This window comes from Oncorhynchus clarkii, chromosome 16 (genome assembly GCF_045791955.1).
Source record: "Oncorhynchus clarkii lewisi isolate Uvic-CL-2024 chromosome 16, UVic_Ocla_1.0, whole genome shotgun sequence".
NCBI classification, from domain to species: Eukaryota; Metazoa; Chordata; class Actinopteri; order Salmoniformes; family Salmonidae; genus Oncorhynchus; species Oncorhynchus clarkii.
Genome location: NC_092162.1, coordinates 48,327,563 through 48,352,192, shown reverse-complemented (window position 1 = coordinate 48,352,192; position 24,630 = coordinate 48,327,563). Strand labels below are relative to the sequence as shown.

Sequence of the window (24,630 nt, the reverse complement as noted above, 5' to 3'; positions counted from 1 at the left end):
TTTGGAAGACCCATTTTCGACCAAGCTTTAACTTCCTGACTGATGTCTTGAGATGTTGCTTCAATATATCCGCATAATTTTACTCCTCATGATGCCATCTATTTTGTGAAGTGCTCCAGTCCCTCCTGCAGCAAAGCATCCCCACAACATGATGTTGCCACCCCCGTGCTTCATGGTTGTGATGGTGTTCTTCGGCTTGCAAGCTTCCCCCTTTTTCCTCCAAACATAACGATATTCATTACAGCCAAACAGCTATATTTTTATTTCATCAGACCAGAGGACATTTCTCCAAAGTACGATCTTTGTCCCCATGTGCAGTTGCAAACTGTAGTCTGGCGTTTTTATGGCGGCTTTGGAGAAGTGGCTTCTTCCTTGCTGAGCGGCCTTTCAGGTTGTCAAAATAGGACTTGTTTTACTGTGGATATAGAGTAGACACTTGTGTACCCGTTTCCTCCAGCATCTTCACAAGGTCCTTTGCTGTTGTTCTGGGATTGATTTGCACTTTTCACATCAAAGTACATTCATCTCTAGCAGACAGAATGTGTGTCCTTCCTGAGCGGTATGACGGTTGCGTGGTCCCATGGTGTTTATACTTGCGTACTATTGTTTGTACAGATGAGCGTGGTACCTTCAGGCGTTTGAAAATTGCTCCCAATGATGAACCAGACTTGTGGAGGTCTACAATTTTTTTTCTGAGGTCTTGGCTGATCTCTTTTGATTTTCCCTTGATGTCAAGCAAAGAGGCAGTGCGTTTGAAGGTAGGCCTTGAAATACATCCACTAGTACACCTCCAATTGACTCAAATGATGTCAATTAGCCTATCAGAAGCTTCTAAAGCCATGACATCATTTTCTGGAATGTTCTAAGCTGTTTAAAGACACAGTCAACTTAGTGTATGTAAACTTCTGACCCACTGGAGTTGTGATACAGTGAAATATAAGTGAAATAATCTGTCTGTAAACAATTGTTGGAAAATTGCTTGTGTCATTCACAAAGTAGATGTCCAAACCGACTTGCCAAAACTATAGTTTGTTAACAAGAAATTTGTGGAGTGGTTGAAAAACGAGTGTTCTTCTAAGTGTAAGTAAACTTCCGACTTCAACTGTATATATGGGTAGAATCTACTGTACACCAAAACCAATTAGCTAAGGTGCTAGATGCAAAATTGTTAGCTGGAGAAACAGTCAGATGATAATTTATATAAATAGAGGCTAAGTTTTTTTTTTATCGACATTCAGAGAATATTTGTAATAACGGAGCTGTGAGTCAGGAAGCAGCTGAAACGTTTAATAAAGCCAGCGAAACCAGTAACGAGACAATTCCATTTATTGGCTACATGCCGATAAACAAGAACAATAACTGGTGAGAAAACATAAGGGAGTGACATATAAAGGGGAGGAAATGATGACGGTAATGACGTTCAGGTGTGAATCATGAACAGGTTTACATAATGATGAGTGCCAGGTGTGTGTAATGATGAATCCAAGGACCGGTCGTTAGTATTCTGGCGATGTCGTATGCCGGAGGAGAGGAGCAGAAGAGGATGTGACAATATTCCCACAAACAATTATGGAGTGCAACTCTTCACGTTGCACGGTAGGCCTTATGTTCATCATTTTCAATATCTGCAATAAATGGGAACATCACCCAACTAAAGACCTACGTCTGGAACGTCAATTACCTACATTATGTGGACGCCTCATGAACTGCTCTCAACCTGTACCAATAGTGTATCATAAGGAATTGCCATTACATCCAATTTAGGCCAGCATTATTTGTAAGGTTCATGTGATCAAGTATGTACTTTAGGCTTCTCTCCACATTAAAAAAAAGCTACCTAACCTAAGACAAAGAGCAGTAACATCAGCCCCTAAAAAGTAACTTTAATTTCTAAGACAGGATTGACACAGGCCCTTATCCACCTAAGATGAAAGGAGTCTGGGAAAAACACCAGCCCATTTTTAATAGCAATCTTTACAGTTTGCAAGAAATATCCCCTTTTGACTTGCACGTTTAACTAAAGTCAATGAGTGTCCGTTTTTAACAAACACTTTTCACTCCTTATTTATTTTAATACATTCAGACCTACATTATTTTAACAAATATTCCCAAAACCATTATTCAATGGACAAGAAAACTCTAGCACAAACCAAAATGATAAATGTTTATTAAATTATTTTTTTACACTTAGAACATATTTATTTGGAAGTTAAAGTGGAATGTTTTTCATACACTGCATAGTAAATTCTCCCCCCTACACACATACAGAGTATGCACAGTTCAACTGCTGCTCAGCGGTATAATACATGTATCCTCTCTGATTTTTCAAAGATTGTATAGCAACTCAATATACAAGATTCGCTAAAGCATAAGAAAGTAACACTGGATAAAAAGTGTTGTGTCAGACATAGGGCATTCCCTCATCACAGGTTCTACTATTTAGAGATTCAAAGCACACACTTTTCCTCATTGTGTTGTATTCCTTATACACTGTCATCTTACTTGCCTCAGAGAACTTAACATTCAGCAGTCAGAACTATGCCAAGTTAAGCAGTCATTTCATGTTTCTAAAAAAGGCAAGCTTATGTAACACATTTAAATAATAAGTTCAACTTCATTAAAGTGACAGAAAATGCTGATCCAAACCTTTACAATATAGCCTTAGCAGTGTCAGTAATAACAAATAATTAAACGATACCAGAAATTCCTAATATACCAACACTTACAGTGCCAAGAGAAAGTATGTGACCCTATCAATAGACATAAATAGTGTCTAATAACACACAAGTCGTATTTTTCCTTGTCTATATTGAATACATAATTTAAACATTCAGTGTAGGTTGGATTAAGTATGTGAACCCCTAGGCTAATGACTTCTCCAAAAGCTAATTGGAGTCAGCTAACCTGGGGTTCAATCAATGAGACGAGATTGGAGATGTTGGTTAGTGCTGCCTTGCGCTATAAAAAAAACTCACATAATTTGAGTTTGCTATTCACAAGAAGTACTGCATGATGTGAACCATGCCTCGAACAAAAGAGATCTCAGAAGACCTAATATTAAGAATTGTTGACTTGCATAAAGCTGGAAAGGGTTACAAAAGTAACTCTAAAAGCCTTGATGTTCATCAGTAAGACAAATTTCAGAACTGTTGCTATTCTCCCTAGGAGTGGCCATCCTGCAAAGATGACTGCAAGAGCACAGCAAATAATGCTCAATGAGGTTAAGAAGAATCCTAGAGTGTCATCTAAAGATTTACAAAAATCTCTGGAACATGCTAACATCTCTTTTGACGAGTCTACGATACGTAAAACACTAAACAAGGATGGTGTTCATGGGAGGACACCACAGAAGAAGCCGCTGCTGTCCAAAAAAAGCATTGCTGCAAGTCTAAAGTTTTCAAAAGTGCACCTGGATGTTCCACAGCGCTACTGGCAAAATATTCTGTGGACAGATGAAACTACAGTTGAGTTGTTTGGAAGGAACACACAACACTGTGTGGAGAAAAAAAAAAGTCACAGCACACCAACATCAACCTCATCCCAACTGTAAAGTATGGTGGAGGGAGCATTATGCATTGGGCTGCTTTGCTGCCTCAGGGCCTGGACAGCTTGCTATAGTCGACGGGAAAATGTATTCCCAAGTTAATCAAGACATTTTGCCAGAGAATGTAAGGCTGTCTCCCAATTGAAGCTCAACAGAAGAAGTTGGGTGATGAAACAGGACATTGACCCAAAACAGAAGTAAATCAACAATAGAATGGTTTCAACAGAAGTCCTGACCTCAACACGATTGAGATGCTGTGGCATGACCTCGAGCAGTTCACACCAGACATCAAGAATATTGCTGAACTGAAACAGTTTTGTAAAGAATGGTCCTCCTGACTGTTGTGCAGATCTGAGCCGCAACTACAGAAAACATTTGGTTGAGGTTATTGCTGCAAAAGGAGGGTAAACCAGTTATTAAATCCAAGGCTTCACATACTTTTCCCACCCTGCACTGTGAATGTTTACACGGTGTGTTCAATAAAGACAAACGTATAATTGTTTGTTTTATTCGTTTAAGCAGACTCTTTTGTCTGTGACCTAGATGAAGATCAGATCATTTTATGACCAATTTATGCAGAAATCCAGGTATTTTCAAAGGGTTCACATACTTTCTTGCCAGTGTATATACTGTCCAATATGCCCACAGGAATTGATTACATCAGACACTGATCGGCAGTGAAGGCCAATATCAAACATTGCCAGAGATAGCCCTCTTTATTGGGTCATTTTATCACTGGGATTGTTCCATAATATCTTGTGCCTAAGGCCAAAATCAGCAACAATGAAAATCTTGTTGCAAATAATTGTCTGTAAGGTTTCAACTGGACCCTGTAAGCTGCTCATCCATTATCAGATGTCTGTATATGGGTTTTTGTCAGTGTGTTTGCATGTGTATCTTGTACACATTTGTGTGTATATTCTTACCATGTGTGTGATCCAACATTTACAATGACACAACAGGTCATGGCCCCCATTTTCTGCATTGATCAATTGTCTGTGGCCAATCTGTGAGTTTCGTGAGCCTGTTTGTCACAGCATCATGTGATGGTGCCTATGGGAAGAGACAGTGCAGTGCTATCAGATGTCCGTGGTCTCCAGGATCCTGGGCGTGTCCATCTTCCCGTTAGTGCAGCGCTTGCCGTTGCTCTGTCCATTGGCTCGGTAGTGCACACTGCCACCTGGCTTAATGATGGTGTCCTCCTCAGGAGCGGTGAGCTCCAGGCTGACTGTAGCGCGACTCGTCTCAGTCCCAGAGGAGTTGGTGTTGTAGTGGGAGTAGGAATCTGTCCATTTCCACACCAGCTTGGTCTGTGCCCATTTCCTCCTAAGACATGCCTGCACCTATGGAACCAGACACGTGGTTTAAGATCAACATAAATGCTAGCTTGAACATTCTCAGTAAATACATAAGAATTTCTGAATGATCATGATTATATTATTAAATAGAAATGTAAATTGTAATAGGTATACTGAGCTTAATAATCATATTTAAGATGCTGGCACTTACCTCTGCATTGTAAAAGCAGAATATAATTGCGACCAGGAGTCCCTATATAAAATAAAAGTAATTCAGTGAATATTGAGTGTGGAAAGGTTATACCAATGTTTTGAACACATGATACATACTCTATGTCGGCTAGTTATATTCATTTTGTAAGGCACTGTCTATGCTATCAAACATCGATTTAGGTTTGTATAGAATGGAACTGTGAGCAGCACCATCCAATCTATACCTGGAAATGTGCAAAAATGTTCATGATGAACTCGTAGATGGCCCTGGCCTTACGTCCCTCTGGCCTCCAGGGAACCAGGATGAACTGGGCTCCCAGCAGAGGGATCAGGATGAGAGTGGCTCTCACCACCTTCATATAGGCATTAGACTCTGCACTGTGGGTCACCTGCAGCTTGGTGATCAACACACGCACTATATTGAGCAGGAAGAACAGGTTCACCTGGAGAGAGAGAGTGTAGAAGAGGAATAGAGTGAGTGAATTGAGTGATTGCATTCAGTGATCGATTGTTTTCCATGAGCAATTGGGTACTTGCAATTCAAACCCAATACTAGATTCAAACAATAATAATTCTGTTTGAGAACCCTTTGGTTTCTATTTCTGCTAAATGTTTGTTTTGGTAGTGCAGAATCACCAGCAGGGCAGCATGGACAGGCCCATGGATGATGTAGAGCAGGTGTGTGTCGGAACTGATCCAGCATCTGGGAGACAGAGACAAACCTGAGCTCAACTGAGACAGAAACATCTGATTCTGAGTTTAACTGAGATTTCAGTAACTGACAATGTTCTAATGCAGTATAAAGCGCAGAATGTCAATCTATGCCACTAATATGCACTATATTCAGAGGGAGTTGTGACACGTTACCGGTCATCATAGAAGAGCCCACGTGCCACAGCATGTGTGATGGCAGGAATGATGGGGAAGCCTGGGAGAGAGACGGAGGAGTACATGACTGTCGAGCTTCCATAAGGCCTTCATAGATATGACATAACAAATGGAGCTCTCCTCAGGGACCCCCAGACATTTCACAATTTTGTTGTAGATCTGAACTAGCTCACCTGATTTACCTATTCAAGGGCTTGATTAGTTGACAAGTTGAATCAGGTGTGCTAGCTCTGGTATAGATTGAATGGGCATCCCCGAGGAGAGGTTCAAGAACTGATAAAGCACAGGCGGCTGGTGGCACCTTATTTGGGAAGGACGGACTCATGGTAATGGCTGGAACTGAATAAATGGTCAATCAAACACGCAGTTTCCATGTGTTAGATACCAATCATTCACTCAATGTGATAGAGATATGAAAGCATAGAAGACTGCACATTATGTAAGGGGAACTGCACCTCCTTACCTTCAGGCTATGCCAAAACACTACATCCCAACTGTTCCACCACCTCCGGTCTCTTAGCCCTCCCACCCCTACGGGAGGGCGGCTCCTGCTCAGCCCAGCCAAAGCTATTCTCTGACAGCCCAATGGTGGAACCAGCTTCCCCCTTAAGTCAGGACAGAGGAGTCCTTGTCTATCTTGCGAAAACTTCTGAAACCCTACCTCGAGTATCTTACATAACTCACGGCACCCCGGGCGTCTGATAAATTATTAAAATGTCAATGTAAGTAAATTATGTGCTAGGGGATCAGGATGGTCAAACAACAATGAATATCAGACAGCAGAGCAGGACAGCAATTTGAAAAGTGAAAAATAAAGATGTAGTAACTGACCCCAACCCAGGACATAGTACCAGCCCAGCTTCTGCTCTCCCACAAACACAGTCACGATGATGAGAGTGTGCAGGTAGATCCCCTCACACAGCATCCAGAAGTAGTTGGATCCAAACGTATACTGGTTCAGGACTGTCAGGATCTTGCATCCAATCTGAGAGAGAACAACAAAGGGAGAAGCCTCAGGACAGAGGTTGTTTTTATAAAACGTTAAAACTTTAAGCGGTCACTGGCACTCATTTCCACACATTGTGGAGTGTAGCACCTCAAAATGTTCACCAACAGAGTTCAACTAGTAGCTATTCACCCTGATGGCAGAGGTGCACAGTACTTACAGGGTTGCTGGCCCCTAGCTGCTGGTTGTTGGCTACAGCAGAGAGCCAGATGACAGTGCAGATGGAGTTGAAGATAAAGGACAGAAACATGTTCTTATGGAGGGAGATCCTCTGGCAGCTCAGACTCCTAATGGGAGGATTAGAACAGAGAGAGGCACACTTAGGAAACAAACCGGTGTGTAAATGTATCTACACTGGCTCGTATAGGGTCATAGTAAAGCTCAGTCTTTCATTTGACAATGTGAATTAATGTTTGCAATGTAGGGAACAACCAAAGACCTCTGTTTAGAATAGAGGGCTCTGGTGTAGGAAGAGCAATACAAACAAAATCACTTTGATTAGAGGGTGTACAGTGAAAAGGTACACTAAAGTGACATTCAGAGCACAGTCTATCTGGTGGGTCCATAGATGAAACAATGCATGACTCACTTGAAGTAGGAGAAGATGCAGAGTGAGATGATGAGAGATACCACAGACAATCCATGTCCCACAATGGCCAAGTAGTACAAGCTAAACGCAAACTGGGCAAGAAGGGGAAGCATTAATTCCCTTCTTTAACCTGGTAAACTCAGACACCATCTGGTGGTATTTTCTAAACGACACATAACATGTAAAATCCCTTCATTACATACATCTAGACTTCAAAAAGTCCAAGAAACGCATGCCTAGTATTGTTAGAAAAGGTAAGAACCGTGGGATTCTGATACAGGTGTACAGCAACAACGTTCCCAAAATTGGCCCCATGTTAGGGAATAAGAAATGTTAAAGTCTAGGTTTGAAATAAAATATGTCACAATTACCATTCCAAAAGGATACATTTTTTGTCATATATTTTTCCTGGCACTCAAAACATGTGCAAATTCCTATTGTAAGACAGCCATTTTAAAAGTGCAGGCCCGATGCAACGTGTCAGGCCTTCTCACAGGAATGCTATGCATACAGAGCCTTCAGAAGCTATTCACTCCCCTTGACTTTTTCCACATTTTGTTGTTTTACAACCTGAATTTAAAATGTATTAAATTGAGATTGTGTCACTGGCCTACACGGCATACCCTATAATGTCAAAGGAGAATTTTGTTGTTTAGAAATTAATGAATGATGTTTACAAATTAATGAAAAATCAAGTGCGGAAATGTCTTGAGTCAATAAGTATTCAACCCCTTTGTTATGGCAAGCCTAAATAAGTTCAGGAGTAGAAATGTGCTTAACAATTCACATAATAAGTTGAATGACTACCTCATCGCTGTACCCCACACATACAATTATTTGTAAGGTCCCTCAGTTGAGCAGTGAATTTAAAACTTAGTCAACCGCAAAGACCTGGGAGGTTTTTAAATGCCTCGTAAAGAAGGGCACCCATTGCTAGATGGGTAAAAAATGTAAAAAGCAGGCATTGAATCTTTGAGTGTGGTGAAGTTATTAGTTACACTTTGTATGGTGTATCAATACACCCAGTCACTACAAAGATACCTTCCTAACTCAGTTGCTGGAGAGGACGGAAACCACTCAGGGATTTCACCATGAGGCCAATAGTGAGGCCAATTTAAAACAGTTAAAAACAGAGTTTAATGGCTGTGATAGGAGAAAACTGAGGATGGATCAACATTGTAGTTACTACACAATACTAAACTTAATGAAAATAATGAAAAGGAGGAAGCCAAAACATGCATCCTGTTTGGAATATGGCACTCAAGTAAAACTGAAAAAATGTGGATAAGAAATTCACTTTATTCCCAGAATACAAAGCGTGATGTTTGGGGCTAATACAACAAATCACTAACACTTCATATTTTCAAGCATGGTGATGGCAGCATCATGTTATGGGTATGCTTGTCATAGGCAAGGGCTAGGGTGTTTAAGATGAAAAGAAAAAAAAGAGTGCTAAGCACAGGAAAAATACTAGAGGAAAACCTAGTTGTCTGCATTAAAACAGACACTGGTAGGCAAATGTACCTTTCAGCAAGACAATAACCTAAATCACAAGGCCAAATATACACCAAGAGGATATTGAATGTTGCTGTGGCCTAGTTACAATTGAATAAAATTGGCTTGAAAATCTATGGCAAGTCTTGAAAATGGCTGTCTAGCAATGATCAACAACCAACTTGACAGAGCTTGAAGAATTTAAAAAATAATAATGTGCAAATATTGTGCAATCCAGGTGTGCAAAGCTCTTCGACTTACCCAGAAAGACTCAGCTGTTATCACTGCCAAAGGTGATTCTAACATGTATTGACTCAGGGGTGTGAATACTTATGTTAATGAGATATTTCAGTATTTAATTTGAAATCAAATTTGCAAACATTTCTAAAGACATTTTTTCATATTGTTATTATGGCGTATTGTGTGAGAAAACAATTTCATCCATTTTTAATTCAGGCTGAAGGCACTGTATAAGGAAAAAGCGGAAGTCATAACATTTTCACTGATGTAATCAACTCATGTCAGATTCCCAGTTCGCCCACTAGAAGATCACATGACATGACCACTTGAAACTAGAGGCGTCTGGTTTGGGTAGTACCTCAGTCCAAAAATGGCTGAACGGATTTTCAAGCCTGACATTTTAAAATGACCCAAAAGTTATCATAATTTTTTTTTTTTAAGTAACAGACATGCGAAGGAAATTCAAAGTTATTTTACGATTCATTTTTCCCATTGGAAACAAGAGATCAACAGCGAATATGGAGGATGCATTCAAGGTCATGACATTAAATGTGGATGGAAAATAAATGTATTGCTTTATGCTGACCACCAGGGTGTACTCTTTCCATTCATACAACGTTTTTACACTTTTGGTGACTTGACCTAAATTACATACTCTATTACTATGACCATAGCATAGCACATGATTTATGGCCTATGGGAGGATTCTTATGACATCGCCAGCAGTAAGAGTTGAGCTAGATTTCCAAAAATACAAGTGCTGTAGCTTTCGAAAGATATACCACTTTCTATTTTCTGACTGAAATTGACAGAGTGGGTAGCAGTTAAGCTCCGTGGGCCCAAAACAACCCTCAGAGTTTAACAGGTATTAACTAAATGAACACAATAGAGAGAGATGAACTTAAAAACAATCACTAAATTGACTCACAAAATTGTCTAAGCCACTGTCAAAATTACTAAACAAGTTGGCTTAGAAGTATACCGTCAGTTTGTCCTTAGTGTACATCTGACACTGGGTGTAATTGGACCAAATACGGTTGCTCTCAGGGTGACGAAACCACTGTCCGTCCGAGTTGCATACTTTAGTTGCTTTCTCTGTTTGAATGGACACAGGGAGAGGATGGGTGTCAAAAAACACTTCAGGCGAGGCATCATTATTAAATATCAAGTCAGTTTAATTGTGATTGTTAGTTGTGTGGCTGGGCTGTTTACCCGAGGGGTCAAAGTCCTGGAAGTACACAGGGCAGAGCTGCATGGCCGTGCCAGGTGCAGAGTCATCCCAACACAGCCAGCCGTCCCACGTGCGGTTACAGAATGTGCCTGGAAGGGGCGACAACAGAAGAGTAGCTGTGTACAGTGTATTATAGTAATGCATCTGTTCCATGTTTCAAATGTTTAGGTTCATTGCCTTTGTTATCTCTGAACTGTTTTATTATATCATGGACATAATATAAAGAGAGTGACATTGTTAGTGATATTAGAACTTCTAAAACGTCTAAAAAACCTAGGGCTAAATCTGTCACCATAAAATACAGTGTTGAGGCATTTAAGACAAAGTGAAAACGGTCTCTTATTCCCTGTGAATGTCATGCGAAAGCAGAGTAATGAAAAACAGATCAAAAAAGCAGACACCTGTTAAATGTTTAAAATGTCTCTTCAAAATGTATTATTTACTACATTGAAAATAGTATAAATGCATTTAAAACAGAGAAACAGCTACATGCGCAAACAAAAGTCACTTTAAAAAAAAACAGTCCTAGTGAACAATACAATGAAGTCTGTGTCCAGGTTGTATGTACAGAAATAGAGTGCAAAACAGCATTTCAAAAGCCTTTATTTAGTGAGGTTGAGATATGGACACAAAGACCACTCCTTTCAGACCTGAGGGTAGTCACTTCCCTTCCCCCCTGACCTGCACCATATTGTATGTGTGCGCACGTGTGTGTAGTGCCTCACCAGCTTCATTGCGTGGTGGGTCATAGATGATCTTCAGGTAGCACTCAAACTGAGCTGAGAGGATCTGGCTACGGGTCACGGTGGTCGACAAAGGGATGTTGGGCACCTCCTCGGATGTCAGCATGGTCCCCACATCTTCACAGTGGCATACCTATTGGATGTTTAACAGCCCCTTTTATATAGTTTCTAATCAGACAAAAACACACATATTCAGGAGTCTCTCACCTCAACGGCCAGTAGAAGCACCGGAAGCCATAGCGCTGGGATCCTCCACATTTTTCTATATGGGACAAAGAGAGGTGTTGCCAGTGAGCATAGGTGAACTACAGTGGCCTGGGAAAGTAGTCACCCCCTTTGGAATTTGTCCTATTTTGTTGCCTTACAACCTGGAATTAAAATAGATTTTTGAGGGGTTTGTATCATTTGATTTACACAACGTGCCGACCACTTTGAAGATGCAAAATCTTTGTGAAACAAGACAAAAAAAAAACTGAAAACTTGAGTGTGCATAACTATTCACCCCCCCAAAGTCAATACTTTGTAGAGCCACCTTTTGCAGCAATTACAGCTGCAAGTCTCTTGGGGTATGTCTCTATAAGCTTGGCACATCTAGCCACTGGGATTTTTGCCCATTCTACAAGGCAAAACTGCTCCAGCTCCTTGAAGTTGGATGGGTTCAGCTTGTGTACAGCAATCTTTAAGTAATACCACATATTCTCAATTGGATTGAGGTCTGGGCTTTGACTAGGACATTTAAATGTTCCCCTTAAACCACTCGAGTGTTGCTTTACAAGTAAGCTTAGGGTTATTGTCCTGCTGGAAGGTGAACCTCTGTCCCAGTCTCAAATCTCTGGAAGACTGAAGAAACAGGTTTCCCTCAAGGAGTTCCCTTTATTTAACACCATCCATCATTCCTTCCATTCTTACCAGTTTCCCAGTCCCTGCCGATGAAAAACATACCCACAGCATGATGCTACCAGCACGGTTCACCTTGAGGATGTTGTCCTCAGGGTGATGAGAAGTGTTGGGTTTGTGCCAGACATAGCGTTTTCATTGATGGCCAAAAAACTACATTTTAGTCTCATCTGACCAGAGTACCTTCTTCCAAATGTTTGGGGAGTCTCCCACATGGCAAACACCAAATGTGTTTGCTTATTTTTTTATTTAAGCAATGTCTTTTTTCTGGCCACTCTTTCCTTAAAGCCCAGCTCTGTGGAGTGTACGGCTAAAAGTGGTCCTATGGACAGATACTCCAATCTCCACTGTGGAGCTTTGCAGCTCCTTCAGGGTTATCTTTGGTCTCTTTGTTGCCTCTCTGATTAATGCCCCCATTGCCTGGTCTGTGAGTTTTGGTGGGCAGCCTTCTCTTGGCAGGTTTGTTGTGGTGCCATATTCTTTCAATTTTTTAATAATGGATTTAATGGTGCTCTGTGGGATGTTCAAAGTGTGAAAGAAAATTATAAGCCAACTCTGATCTGTACTTCTCCACAACTTTGTCCCAAACCTGTTTGGCGAGCTCCTTGGTTACCATGGTGCCACTTGCTTGGTGGTGCCCCTTGCTTGGTGGTGTTGCAGACTCTGGGGCCTTTCAGAACAGATTTTTTACATACATACACACACACACACAATTACATTACATACATACATTACATACATGACACTTAAATAAAGTCCAACTGTGTGCAAACTAACTAATTATGGGACTTCTTAAGGTAATTGGTTGCACCAGATCTTATTTAGGGGCTTCATAGCAAATGCACGCACCACTTCCGTTTAGAATTTTTTTTAAACATATTCTTTTTTTCATCACACCAATTTGGACTATTTTGTGTATGTCCATTATATGAAATGCAAATTAAAGAAACTAATTACAGGTTGTAATGCAACGAAATAGGAAAAACGCCAAGGGGGATGAATACTTTTGCAAGGCACTGTATGACGAGAGGAATCACAAGCATGGAAATAGTAGAGGGGAGCGGCTGCATTTCTAACTGATATACTTCTATGGTCTGGTTCATGGTAGAAATTATTTGCAGCAATAGCTCCCTTTGAATGGACCACTCAACAGTAATTGGCCATACTATATGAGACAACATAAATACATGTTTGTTTATGTGTATGTGCTGACGGAACACACATTGCAGGGTCTCAGAACAGGATGTCCACTCAAAACAGGTCACAGTCGTTCCGCCCATGGTCAGAGAACGTGCATATTTATAATACCAAGAAAGACGAGGATGTTTATTTGAAGATCGCTGAAATCTGATGTAAAAGTATACAAAGCTTGTCCCTCGTGAAATCCACACTCTTCTTACAAAATGTTAATTCACTAACCCAGCAAAAAGAAACCTTTTGAATTATAAAGCACAGTCAAATTCCAGCTGGAACGGGAACATAGAAGTATTGATCTTTGAGTACTAAGAGACATATGAAAACATATTTTTAGTGAGTTATTAAAAAATGATAAGTGTAAAACAATAGCAAAGGGAGAGAATGACCAGAGGAAAAGAGAGGATAGAATGTGGAATGCTTTGGAGCTGTGGGGGAAGACTGTTAGTAAGGGAGGATGAGTCACACACTTCCGGCTCTCTCGCTCCTTACCCCGGGTTCTTTGGAAATGTCATAACTGTCAATGGTCACACAGAGATGGGTGTGGATCACAATCTAAGAAGGGAGCCACAGCATCTTACTGCAGCTCTGCTCTAGATCTCTTGTAAATTGTCTTTGACCTTTTATCTGTGACCATGGGTGTGGGATAGAGAGATAAAAGAGAGGAATACAGAGAGCGAGAGAGAGGGGGTAAGACCTGGTACAGAGGCAGAACACAAGCCCAATGGCTGACCCCTATGGCAGGACAATCCACAGAGGCGCACGGTTGGCCCAGAAACTCAATACACTAGTGTAGTCTATATATAGGGTCCACTCTCTTCAATGGCTTGTCACCTGATCAAAGTCCAGGAGGGACATGGGTGTCACACTTGTTCAATAGTGTTCTCATACAACACCCTTTCACAATCAAGCAACGTTCCCATTTCCTTCGTCTGTAAAACTACTATTTGCCTCCTATACAAGGAAAACAAATACACAGAGTAAAAACATTTTTTTTATTAAATAATTTGTAGTAGTAATATGATTGTAATTTGCTAACAATGCAACTAACTATCACTTAATCAAACTGATCAAAGCTGATGTAGTGCCTAGTTAACGTATATAGTTTGATAACTGCTAAACACTGTCAGTTTCTATAGTTTCACTTCACAAATGTATCAATTTGACATCCATTTATGTTTGAAGGTAAAACCAAATCTATGGATAAGGCTGTAAATACTACATCATCATTCTCCATCAGGCAGTGTGCTGGTGTAGTCTATATAGAGGGTTCTATATCTCTTCAATGGCTTGTCACCTGACCAAAGTCCCAGGACGGATACTGGTGTCACAAGTGCTCCGTAGTGTTCTCATTCAACGCTATACAACACCCTTTCACAATCAAGCAACTTCCCATTCCCTTTCAGTCTGTAAAACTGCTATTTGCCTCCTATGCCAAGGAAAACAAACTGAAATGAGAACTGTAATTACAGTCTGGTTGTTATCATGAACTGAGTAGTAATGAGCAGGATATTACATCCTGATGATATCAATTAATCAGACTTGTTTCACTATATAAAAAATGTCAAGTGTCACATGACACGAGCCCTAGAGAGAGAGAGACGCACACAGGGAAATCAATCAGATTGTTACAGAAATTAAAACCTCCTATTAGACATATTGGGAAAATGAAACAAAAACAAATTATATACCAAATTGCTATTCGGCCCTAAAAAGAGATTATAAATTAGCAGAATCGCTCTACCCTGTCAGAAATACAAAACAGAAACAACATGACCAGATACAAGCTCAGTGACCACCAATACAGTACCACAGAATGAGTACTAATACCCATAAAACCTAGGGGTCAAACAAGGAAATGATTCCAATTGTTTTTCCACCATTCATTTTTCCTATAGGAGATTTTAGAAACACTTCAAATAAGGTATTTTTCGTGTAGGCTTACCCTGGCGTGATGTTTTGATAACGTTGTAGATCTCTAGGACAAGGTGACTTTGATCAATACATGTCTGTATTTATCCCCCAAAAATTAAAAGCTAATTAGCTGCTAATGAGGCTATCACAAATAACTACAAATGCCATGATGATCTGGATGAGACTGCCAAATCGAGGAAAATGTAAGAATCTCTGGATTCTAATGTTAACTACATTTAGTAATTAATAAATTGGCAACATTTCTTTCAAAATCGACAATCGTCTGTCTTGTCCAAGTTTTAAATTGACAATACCTGTTAGCAAAGGTGTCAGCTAGAGATGACATGCAGGAGCTTGCAGGGATTTGTAGTCTTGCGTTGATGTCTACTTTTAATCTAATTAGCATTTTCAAATCTGAGAGTAAATAGAGCTGAATAAGACACTTTGTCTGAGAGAGATTTACATGGTTATCAAAACGTCACGCCAAGGTAAACCTACACATAGCACAGACCTAATTGTAAGTGCTTATAAAATCCCCATGGGAAAAATTATTGGTGGAAAAAAGATGAGAAAAATGTCCCTGTTTGACCGCTAGGTTTTATGACACTTCCACTGTGGGGTTTTATTGGCTATAGAGAAAAGAGACACAAAAAGACTTGGCTACCCAAAGAGGAGTGTGTGTATGTAGTCAATGCACGACAGGGGGAGTAAAGATGGAGATGCACTTCCTCCACCATTAAAAAAAAATATTATTCAGAAAGAGTCATTCATTGAAGAAAATACTCAATTTATTTAAAATATATATATATTAAACCCAGAGGAAAAATGTTAAATACTCATTGACAAAGGAGTGTTGGCTCCTCTTGCAGCCAAATATGTATTTGCCACTCATTGCCTGACACTGGGCCAATTGCGATATTGCGCGTGACTAACACATTTCAGTTAATTACTATAGCTCTCGCCCTTGGGCCAATCAGTGTCATTTTGTAAATGCCGGATCTATGGCAAGACGCATAATTCAACCAAATTGAGTCAAAATCGGAACAGTGCTGTCTGAGGTATCGCGTGTGACGAAAGTACAGACTGAGACAGATCCACAATCTCCTCCCTAATTAAGCAGTAACACTCGCTATTATTATTTCCATGATTATTATCCCAAATTGTAATGATGGTAGTTGTATCACAAATATAGGGACGATGATAATAGTAGTAATAGTGTTAGTAGCTAGAAATGATAGCTAGTAGTGGTAATAGGGATAGTTGTGGTATTAGTGTAAATAAAAGTGGTTGAAGCGTACATTTTTTTGTAGTAATAGTAGTTTGATATTTTTCATGAGAGCAGGAGACCTTCAGTAATGACAAATACATTTGAAACTTCACGCACAGTAAAACGTTTGTATGACTTAAAAAAATAGTGTGTGGGGGGGGGGGGGGGGGGGCTGTCCATTGATAACTACACCAGAGCACACCAAACGAATAAAATAAAGACAGCACTTCAAAAACAATATTTCACACGATAGCCTTCTGAATTTGCGAGAACTTTTCATTTTGATTTCGGCATAAATTAAAATGTCGCACTGACTTGTCCACGGATTAATGTTTCAGATGTTTCAATGAAGAGTTTGGCGTTCGACGAGCCATGTGCGACATACACACAGTTACACACAGTTACAAGCCTAGAGTTAGCGGCAGGTGAACGAGCAATATCCACCGTCGTACTGTAGTATGGATAAAGCCTGAGCTGGAATGGGAAGCTAAATGAAGCTGGCTAGCTTTAGCAGTATACCTCTCAGGCGCCTTGCGAGGCTATTGGCCCCTTAACCTGAGCCCTAATCTAGGTTAAGCAGAATGCCAACTCAAAACAAAACACAGTGCTAAAGATAGAATCCTTAGGTTGCTGCATCCATTTTTTTTAATGATATGTATGCCCATTGATTCTTAAAAAATCTCAACTTAAATGCCTCAGCTTAGTTCAACTGTCATACCCCATCAGAACCTAAAACACGAGCTTGTTTTACTCCAATGTTTGTAAACAATGTGAATGGGAACAAACACTGTATAGCCTCAACATGGCTATGCTTACGATCATTGGTCATTCCTTGCATCTTTAGCTATGTATGAATTTGAGGTGACAGCTTTCTTATTGTTTCAATTAAGGAGTCTAGCTTCAAGGAATTAATATAATTGGTCTACCAGCATCCCAGGTAGTTCACTTCATTCAAGATATAATTGGTACGTATAATACCTGTAGTTAAGCAAAAATGAATGCTCTACACCAGGGGTGTCAAAGTCAAATGGACGGAGGGCCAAATAAAAAAATCAGCTACAAGACGAGGGCCGGACTGTTCGAATGTTCATTGAAAAATTTTTAAATGACGCATATAGTCTAGTGAACCTAATTGAACCTACTGAAAACCTAACAAATATATTACAATATGATCAGATAAATAAAGCAATATTTTCTTATGGCTCTGTCAGTAATCTTTAATTTTCAACAGACACAAAAGACAAATTTCCTTTATATAAATATCCCCATAACATGAACATTAAATGAAAGAAACCGGTATTCAAGGCACCATCAGTAGACTATATTTTCTATTTTAGCAAAAGTGGGCTAAATTTACTTCAAAGAAAAAACAATAATAGCAATTTTCTATCATCCACTCAACTGAAATATTTTTAAAATATAATTGGATTGAAATACAAAAAAATAAAGTGCAAAAATCTATTAATCAAAAACAACACTTTGTTTAAGGAGAAGTAACATGCAGTGAAAACAAATATTAAATTTTAACTTTTAAACTTGAACTGAGTAAAAACTCTAAATATGTGATTGCACAGTAATGTTCACTTGTTTGAGGTTGAGGGTGATACTTGGTGGTGTCCCATCTTTTCCACAAGTTCATCAATGTTCGGGGTAAGGCTCTGAGCTGAAGAAATCCTCAGAATTGAGTGGAGGTGTTCAGCAGTAAGTCGACTTCTGTGTGATGTTTTGTTCAGGTTCATCAAAGAAAACAGTTGTTCACACAGGTATGTGCTGCCAAACATAGACAACGTTTGAGCAGCCTGGATGCGCAGCTGGGGCATTGGTCCGGGGAGGAAACGGGCGAACTCCGCAGCACCCACTGCCGCATATTTTGCCCTCAGTGCATCATTGCATTGGAGGTCAATCAACTCCATTTGGAGGTTTGGTGGTGAGCTTTCCACGTCAACAGCAAATGGGTTACCGAGCAGTTCCAACCTGCTTTTTTGTGCTTCAAAGTCAGCAAATCGGCGTCGAAAGTCAGCGGCAAGCATACCTATTTTATCAGCCAACTGTGTGCTCGGGAACGCACTGGTAGAGAGCTTCTCTTTCATGGTCTGGCAGCTGGGAAAGTGGCTCAAATTTTCTTTCCGCATCTGCGTCTCCCACAGAGTCAGTTTGGTTTTAAATGCCTTCACTGTACTGTACATATCAGAGATGACACGATCCCGACCCTGCAGCTGCAAGTTTATTGCATTCAGATGACTCGTAATGTCACACAGAAAAGCCATTTCACACAGAAACATTTCGTCTCGGAGTTGTGTTGTGTCTTTCCCTTTGCTGTCCAAGAACAGACAAATCTCCTCACGAAGCTCGAAACATCTTTGAAGCACCTTTCCCTGGCTTAGCCATCGCACCTCTGTGTGATAAGGCAAATCACCATGCTCCGTTTCTAACTCCGTCAGAAATGCCTTGAACTGGCGGTGATTCAAACCTTTGGCTCTGATAAAGTTAACTGTGCGCGTGATGATGCTCATTACATGCTCCATTTTCAAGGCTTTACCGCACAACGCTTCCTGGTGTATGATACAATGATAAGCTGTCAGCTCACCTGTCGCGTTTTCCTCTTGCATCTTTTCCCGTATCTTCGCCACCAGTCCGCTCCTGTGTCCACACATCGCAGGTGCTCCGTCGGTTGTCAAACCCACGAGTTTTTCCCAAGGCAGCTCCATCTCATTTACACATCTTGACACCTCTTCATACAAATCATGCCCCGTAGTTGTGCCATGCATAGGACGTAAAGCCAAAAACTCCTCTGTCACGCTTAGGTTGGAGTCCACTCCGCGGATGAAAATTGACAACTGGGCAATGTCAGAAATGTCGGTGCTCTCATCCACAGCCAAGGAATATGCAATAAAATCTTTTCCCTTTTTCACAAGCTGCTCTTTTAGATTGATGGACAACTGGTCTACTCTCTCGGCAATGGTGTTTCTGCTCAGACTCACATTTAAAAAGAGTTGCCTTTTTTCTGGGCAAACTTCGTCACAAACTTTAATCATGCAGTTTTTGATGAAATCCCCCTCCGTAAATGGCCGGGCTGATTTAGCGATCTCTTCTGCCAAAATAAAACTGGCCTTGACAGCAGCCTGGCCTTGTGATTTGGCTTTTTTGAACAGAGCCTGTCGAGATTTGAGGCCTCGTTTTAATTCCTCTGCCTTTTGTAGCCTTTGTTCCATGTCCATATTCTTGTTTTTGTCCGCGTGTTTCGTTTCATAATGTCGTCTCAGATTATACTCTTTCAGTACCGCCACACTTTCTCCACACAGAAGACACACAGGTTTTCCAGCTACCTTCGTGAACATATACTCCGACTCCCACCTTGTTTGAAACCCCCGGTTCTCAGTATCCACCTTCCGTTTTGCCATTTTTGATGGGTATCTGAAAGTTAATTTTACTGTGATGCTGACGACTGCTGTGCCAATAAATATTGAAATGAAGCAGCCTACTGCTCGGTGCGTCACCTTTGCATTGTGGGAAATGTAGTATTGGTGCGTGTAAAAGATCTGCGGGCTGCCGGCTTGCTGCGGGCCGGTTCTAATAATAAATCAAGATCATCCCAGGGGCCGTAAAAAACCTTCTTGCGGGCCGGATGTGGCCCGCGGGCCTTGACTCTGACATATGTGCTCTACACTATTTAGATGTATTTATTCCCTGATTTTCAGACCAGGACAAACAGTTTCAAGATATGACTATATAAAAATGTAATTACTGCTAGAAACTGTCCCTTCATAACCACTCAGGAGGCTCTTCATAACCACTCAAGGAAATTCATGAAGTTGTCATTCCAGTCCAAGTCTTCTTTAAGGCGGACTCAGAGTTATTCTAAGCTTTGATACAGGACCATCAAATCGAAGTACTTTAACTTGTTTTAAATATCCTTGTGTTACATGTAACACTGAAGCGCTTTGCTAACCTCTTTATCAATGTACCATTTCAGTGTATGGATATTTTCAAGTTCACCCTTCCTTACATCATTTTCTACCAAAGAGGCCTGCCACTGGAAAAGTACAGATGTGACTAGAGTGTGTCTTGAACCATATTGAACATCTTGAATAATACCAACTTGTTTCAAGCAGACCACCATAGTCCCCGTGCCCAAGAACATCAAGGTAACCTGTCTAAATGACTATCGTCCCATAGCACTCACATCTATAGCCATGAAGTGCTTTGATAGGCTAGTCATGTCTCACATCAACACCATCATGCCAGAGACCCTTCCTCTATTACCTTTCCTTTTGCCTAGTCAATTTACCGCTATCTACAGTATATGTGAATAGCTACCTCAATTACCTTGTACATCGACTTGGTATTGGTACTCCCTGTACATAGCCATGTTATTTTGACTCATTATTGTTATTCACTGTGTATTTATTCTCTGTGTCACTATTTCTATTTGATCTTTAAGGACCCGTAAGTAAGCATTTCACTGTTAGTCTTCACCTTAACTACCACAGTCACCAACATTTCCCTGAGCAGTTTGGCGTTTCCTTTCCCAGTTTTTTTCTTTCTAACTTTCATTCAGATGTATTAATTCCTCTGAGACAGACCTTGATGACTACTTGGATACTGAATCTCCACCCACACGTTAGAAGCATCTTTAACCATTTGACTTGAAGAGATTGCTAATCATGCATTCCGTATTTCATGAAAATTATTTGGATTTCCCAGCACCTTTGACGACCCCATGACCGCCGAGAGCAATGCATCTTTCTGTCCTTTAGGGCAGGGTTTCCCAACCCCCCTGCCTGGGTGCACATTTTGGGTTTTGTCCTAGAACTACATAGCGGATTCAAATAACCAACTTATCATCAAGCTTTGATTATTTAAATCAGTTGTGTACTGCTTGGGCAAAAAAACAAATAATGCATCCGAGTTTGGGAAACCCTGCTTTAGAGGCAGATTATTTGAAGGTGGCTCTCTGATGCCAATTTGTTGTTTCTTGCCACAGAATGGTGGTAGTTGAGTTTAGGGACGACCTCTACACTTAATCCCCCCCCCCCCCCCTCTTTTGCTTACTGTAGGTCAGGCTGTCATAGCTCACTGACTAACTCACTGAGGAGAAGCCTGTTTATTTGTATTACAAAAGGGCTGTGGAGAGCCTCTCAGAATCCCAGGAAGGATGAAGTATGAGGAGGCCTCTCTTCCTCTGTTGTCCTGGCACTTCCACCCCCCTCGTCCAACAACCACAGGTTAAAAATAAGCCGTTGTTAGCCTACACCTACACAAAGGCCTAGGGTTTTAGATGGAAGCAAACTGAACTTCCATCATTAGGTGTCAGTGATATCGTTTAACTCTTTTTAAACATATAACTGCCAGGAAACGTGACTTTGATAAAACTAGAACAGTTATGTTATACAAGTCAACAACATACTGTGTGTAGACCAACTTCATCTAATGTATGGATCACAGTGAAAAGTCTACTATGACATACGGAAGGTAGAGTATTCTTTACTTTTACTCTGATTCCATAAATCTCAGAGTCAACTTTTGTTTTCCAGGAATTTTCATAAAGCTGTCTATTGGTGAGTGATTATGGACTTTTCCCATAGCTGATCCAGAAATAGTTTTCCAAGCTTGGAGCCATGCCATGCTGTTTTGCCAGAGAGGGAGACAGAGACAGAGAGAGATCAGACCGTCCACAACAGTTCCCCAACACACTGTCCCATCACTGTGATACCCCAAACAAACACTCTCCCACCGGCCATGGTGCCAGTAGGACTGGGTGGACATACTGCACCCACTCCAACACATACAAAAATATGATCCCTATTTTATGATCCAGATTTTGCCACCAACCATCCCCCCACTGTACTGATATCCATAACACTGACAGAGCAGGTATGACATGTTTCAGACCTCCTGTGGTTATATTACTGAAAGGGTTTATGCATTCCCCCCCCAGCAGTTTATATACCATCCTGCTACCCAAAATAATCCATAGGTAACATTAACCCCTGGTCCCCTTAACTTCCACTACCCAGAAAAAGAAGTTAGTTCAGCACAGGGTCTTGGCATGATTGCAAAAGGGTTTTGGACTAAAGTAGCAGGCACAACACATACCACTCAACAGCTGCCTGGCAGGGGCAGTGTGTTCTAGGGCAAAGATATGTTGGAGGGCTGGGACTCCTGAACAGAACCATTAAAACCAGCAACACAATATGCACAAATAGAACAGACCTGGAAACACCTCAAGTTGCTTACTTACTGATAGCCTTTGATGTGAAGCCTTTAATGTTATATTTGAGTGAGATACAAAACAGTCACGTGCAGTATGTAATTGTGAAGGCACAACAGTCAAGGATATTCATAATTTAATTTCACTTCCATCCTTTGTTCTTAGAAAGCCAACTTGTTGCAATAACCACGATCGTACGAACGCAGGCACATACGAGCGCACACACACACATTTAGATTTTTTTAACTTAAATTTATACCCTCCAAATTCTCCAAACAAGGCAACCAACTGGCCAGGGCGTGTTTGTCATGCAACCTGTTTGGGGCGGGGTTACTTGGAGACTGCGCGTGCATTAGTGCCCAAAATGTGCCCATATGACCAAATGCATTTTATTTGTCTAATTGATTTTGTTTAGTTGATAGGCTATTCATTTTTATTTTCTTAAAATGACACGGAATTCTATTTCGCTGGGCATGCATAGGCTAATGACAGACAATCGCGTCTATGACAGTAACATAGATATCACATTCTGTAGCTTGCAAAAAAACAAAACCAAAAAAAAAAAGCTCTTATAGTGTGTAAAGCAAAAACATTTGCAGCTATAATGGACATCCTCTTGGAAAATATGTCAAAAATACACATACCTTCAGAATTTGTTGGATGCTCTCTGCTTTCCAAAATCTTCCCACCTTCACATGTGCCAGTGTAAACGTCTCAGGCACTGTCCAGTCCGCACCAAAGCATTGAATTGATAGCGGCGATTGTTGAGGGCGGTCCGTCTCAGGGTTTTAGTTTTTTTTTAATAATCAACATGAAATTTGGATTTCAGAGCCTAATTGGTTATTTCCGTGATTGAATTAGTTTTTCAATTTTTTGAAGCAATGCTTACACTGGTACTACCACTATACATTAGTTCGTCTGCAACTGACTGTTATGAGTCTTTTAGACTAGCAAGCTGTTGCTTCATTCAAATTAAATATAAAACGCATGATTCATTGCTGAGGAGGGTGTGATTTTTTTGTAAAAATTTCATGCGTTCCCAATTACATAAACATAGGCCTTGGTTGTCACTAGTTACCACAGCCACTGAGTACAAATTGTCTAGGCCTATATTGTAAAAATTCATGAAAACAAAAATTAGCTTTTTGGTGTTAATTTAAGGTTATGGTTAAGCATACGGTTAACAGAGTGGTTAGGGTTACGTTTAAAATCAGATTTTAAGAAGATAAATTGTAGAAAAAGGCGGGGTTTAGCCATAATTATGACTTTGTGTCTGTGGTAACTAGTGATTGGCTACTAATAACTATCCAACATTAATTAATATTCTAGACTAGTCTGTCTAAAACCCATGGCCGTAACTACATTTAAGGACACCGTGGTGCGGACCTAGGTCATTTTTTACATTTAATTTCTATATATATTTCTATACAGTACCAGTCAAACATTTGGACACACCTACTTATTAAAAAAAATATATATACGTTTTTACTATTTTTTACATTGTAGAATTAGGAAGAAGAAATCAAAACTATGAAATAACACATATCGAATCACGTAGTAACCAAAAAAGTGCTAAACAAATCCAAATATATTTATATTTAAGATTCTTCAAAGTAGCCACCATGTGTCTTGATGACAGCTTTGTACACTATTGGCATTCTCTCAACAAACTTCATGAGGTAGTCAGTCACCTGGAATGCATTTCAATTAACAGGTGTTCCTGTGTTCCTGTGTTAAAAGTTCATTTGTGGAATTTCTTTCCTTCTTAATGCGTTTGAGCCAATCAGTAGTGTTCTGACAAGGTAGGGTTGGTATACAGAAGATAGCCCTATTTTGCAATAGACCAAGTCCATATTATGGCAAGAACAGCTCAAATAAGCAAAGTGAAAAGACAGTCCATC

At 40.3% G+C, this 24,630-nt stretch overlaps 1 protein-coding gene across 2 annotated transcripts; it reads right to left on the bottom strand.

The window, feature by feature from the left end:
- Window positions 1-2,150: 2,150 nt before the first annotated feature.
- Window positions 2,151-23,508, bottom strand: LOC139368631 (calcitonin gene-related peptide type 1 receptor-like). Of its 2 annotated transcripts, none has more exons than XM_071107740.1 (13): window positions 23,374-23,508; window positions 11,454-11,508; window positions 11,229-11,363; window positions 10,485-10,592; window positions 10,255-10,367; window positions 7,539-7,630; window positions 7,110-7,236; window positions 6,775-6,928; window positions 5,923-5,983; window positions 5,692-5,758; window positions 5,280-5,498; window positions 5,054-5,095; window positions 2,151-4,887 (listed from the first exon to the last, which is right to left on the bottom strand). In XM_071107740.1, exons 3-13 carry the CDS (start codon window positions 11,350-11,352, stop codon window positions 4,624-4,626), a joined length of 1,371 nt encoding a protein of 456 aa, XP_070963841.1. In that variant the 5' UTR covers window positions 11,353-11,363; window positions 11,454-11,508; window positions 23,374-23,508; the 3' UTR covers window positions 2,151-4,623. The 2 variants fall into 2 exon arrangements, with proteins under 2 accessions (XP_070963841.1, XP_070963840.1); XM_071107739.1 differs by having other exon boundaries at window positions 11,229-11,379; window positions 23,374-23,479.
- Between the last annotated feature and the right edge of the window lie 1,122 nt (window positions 23,509-24,630).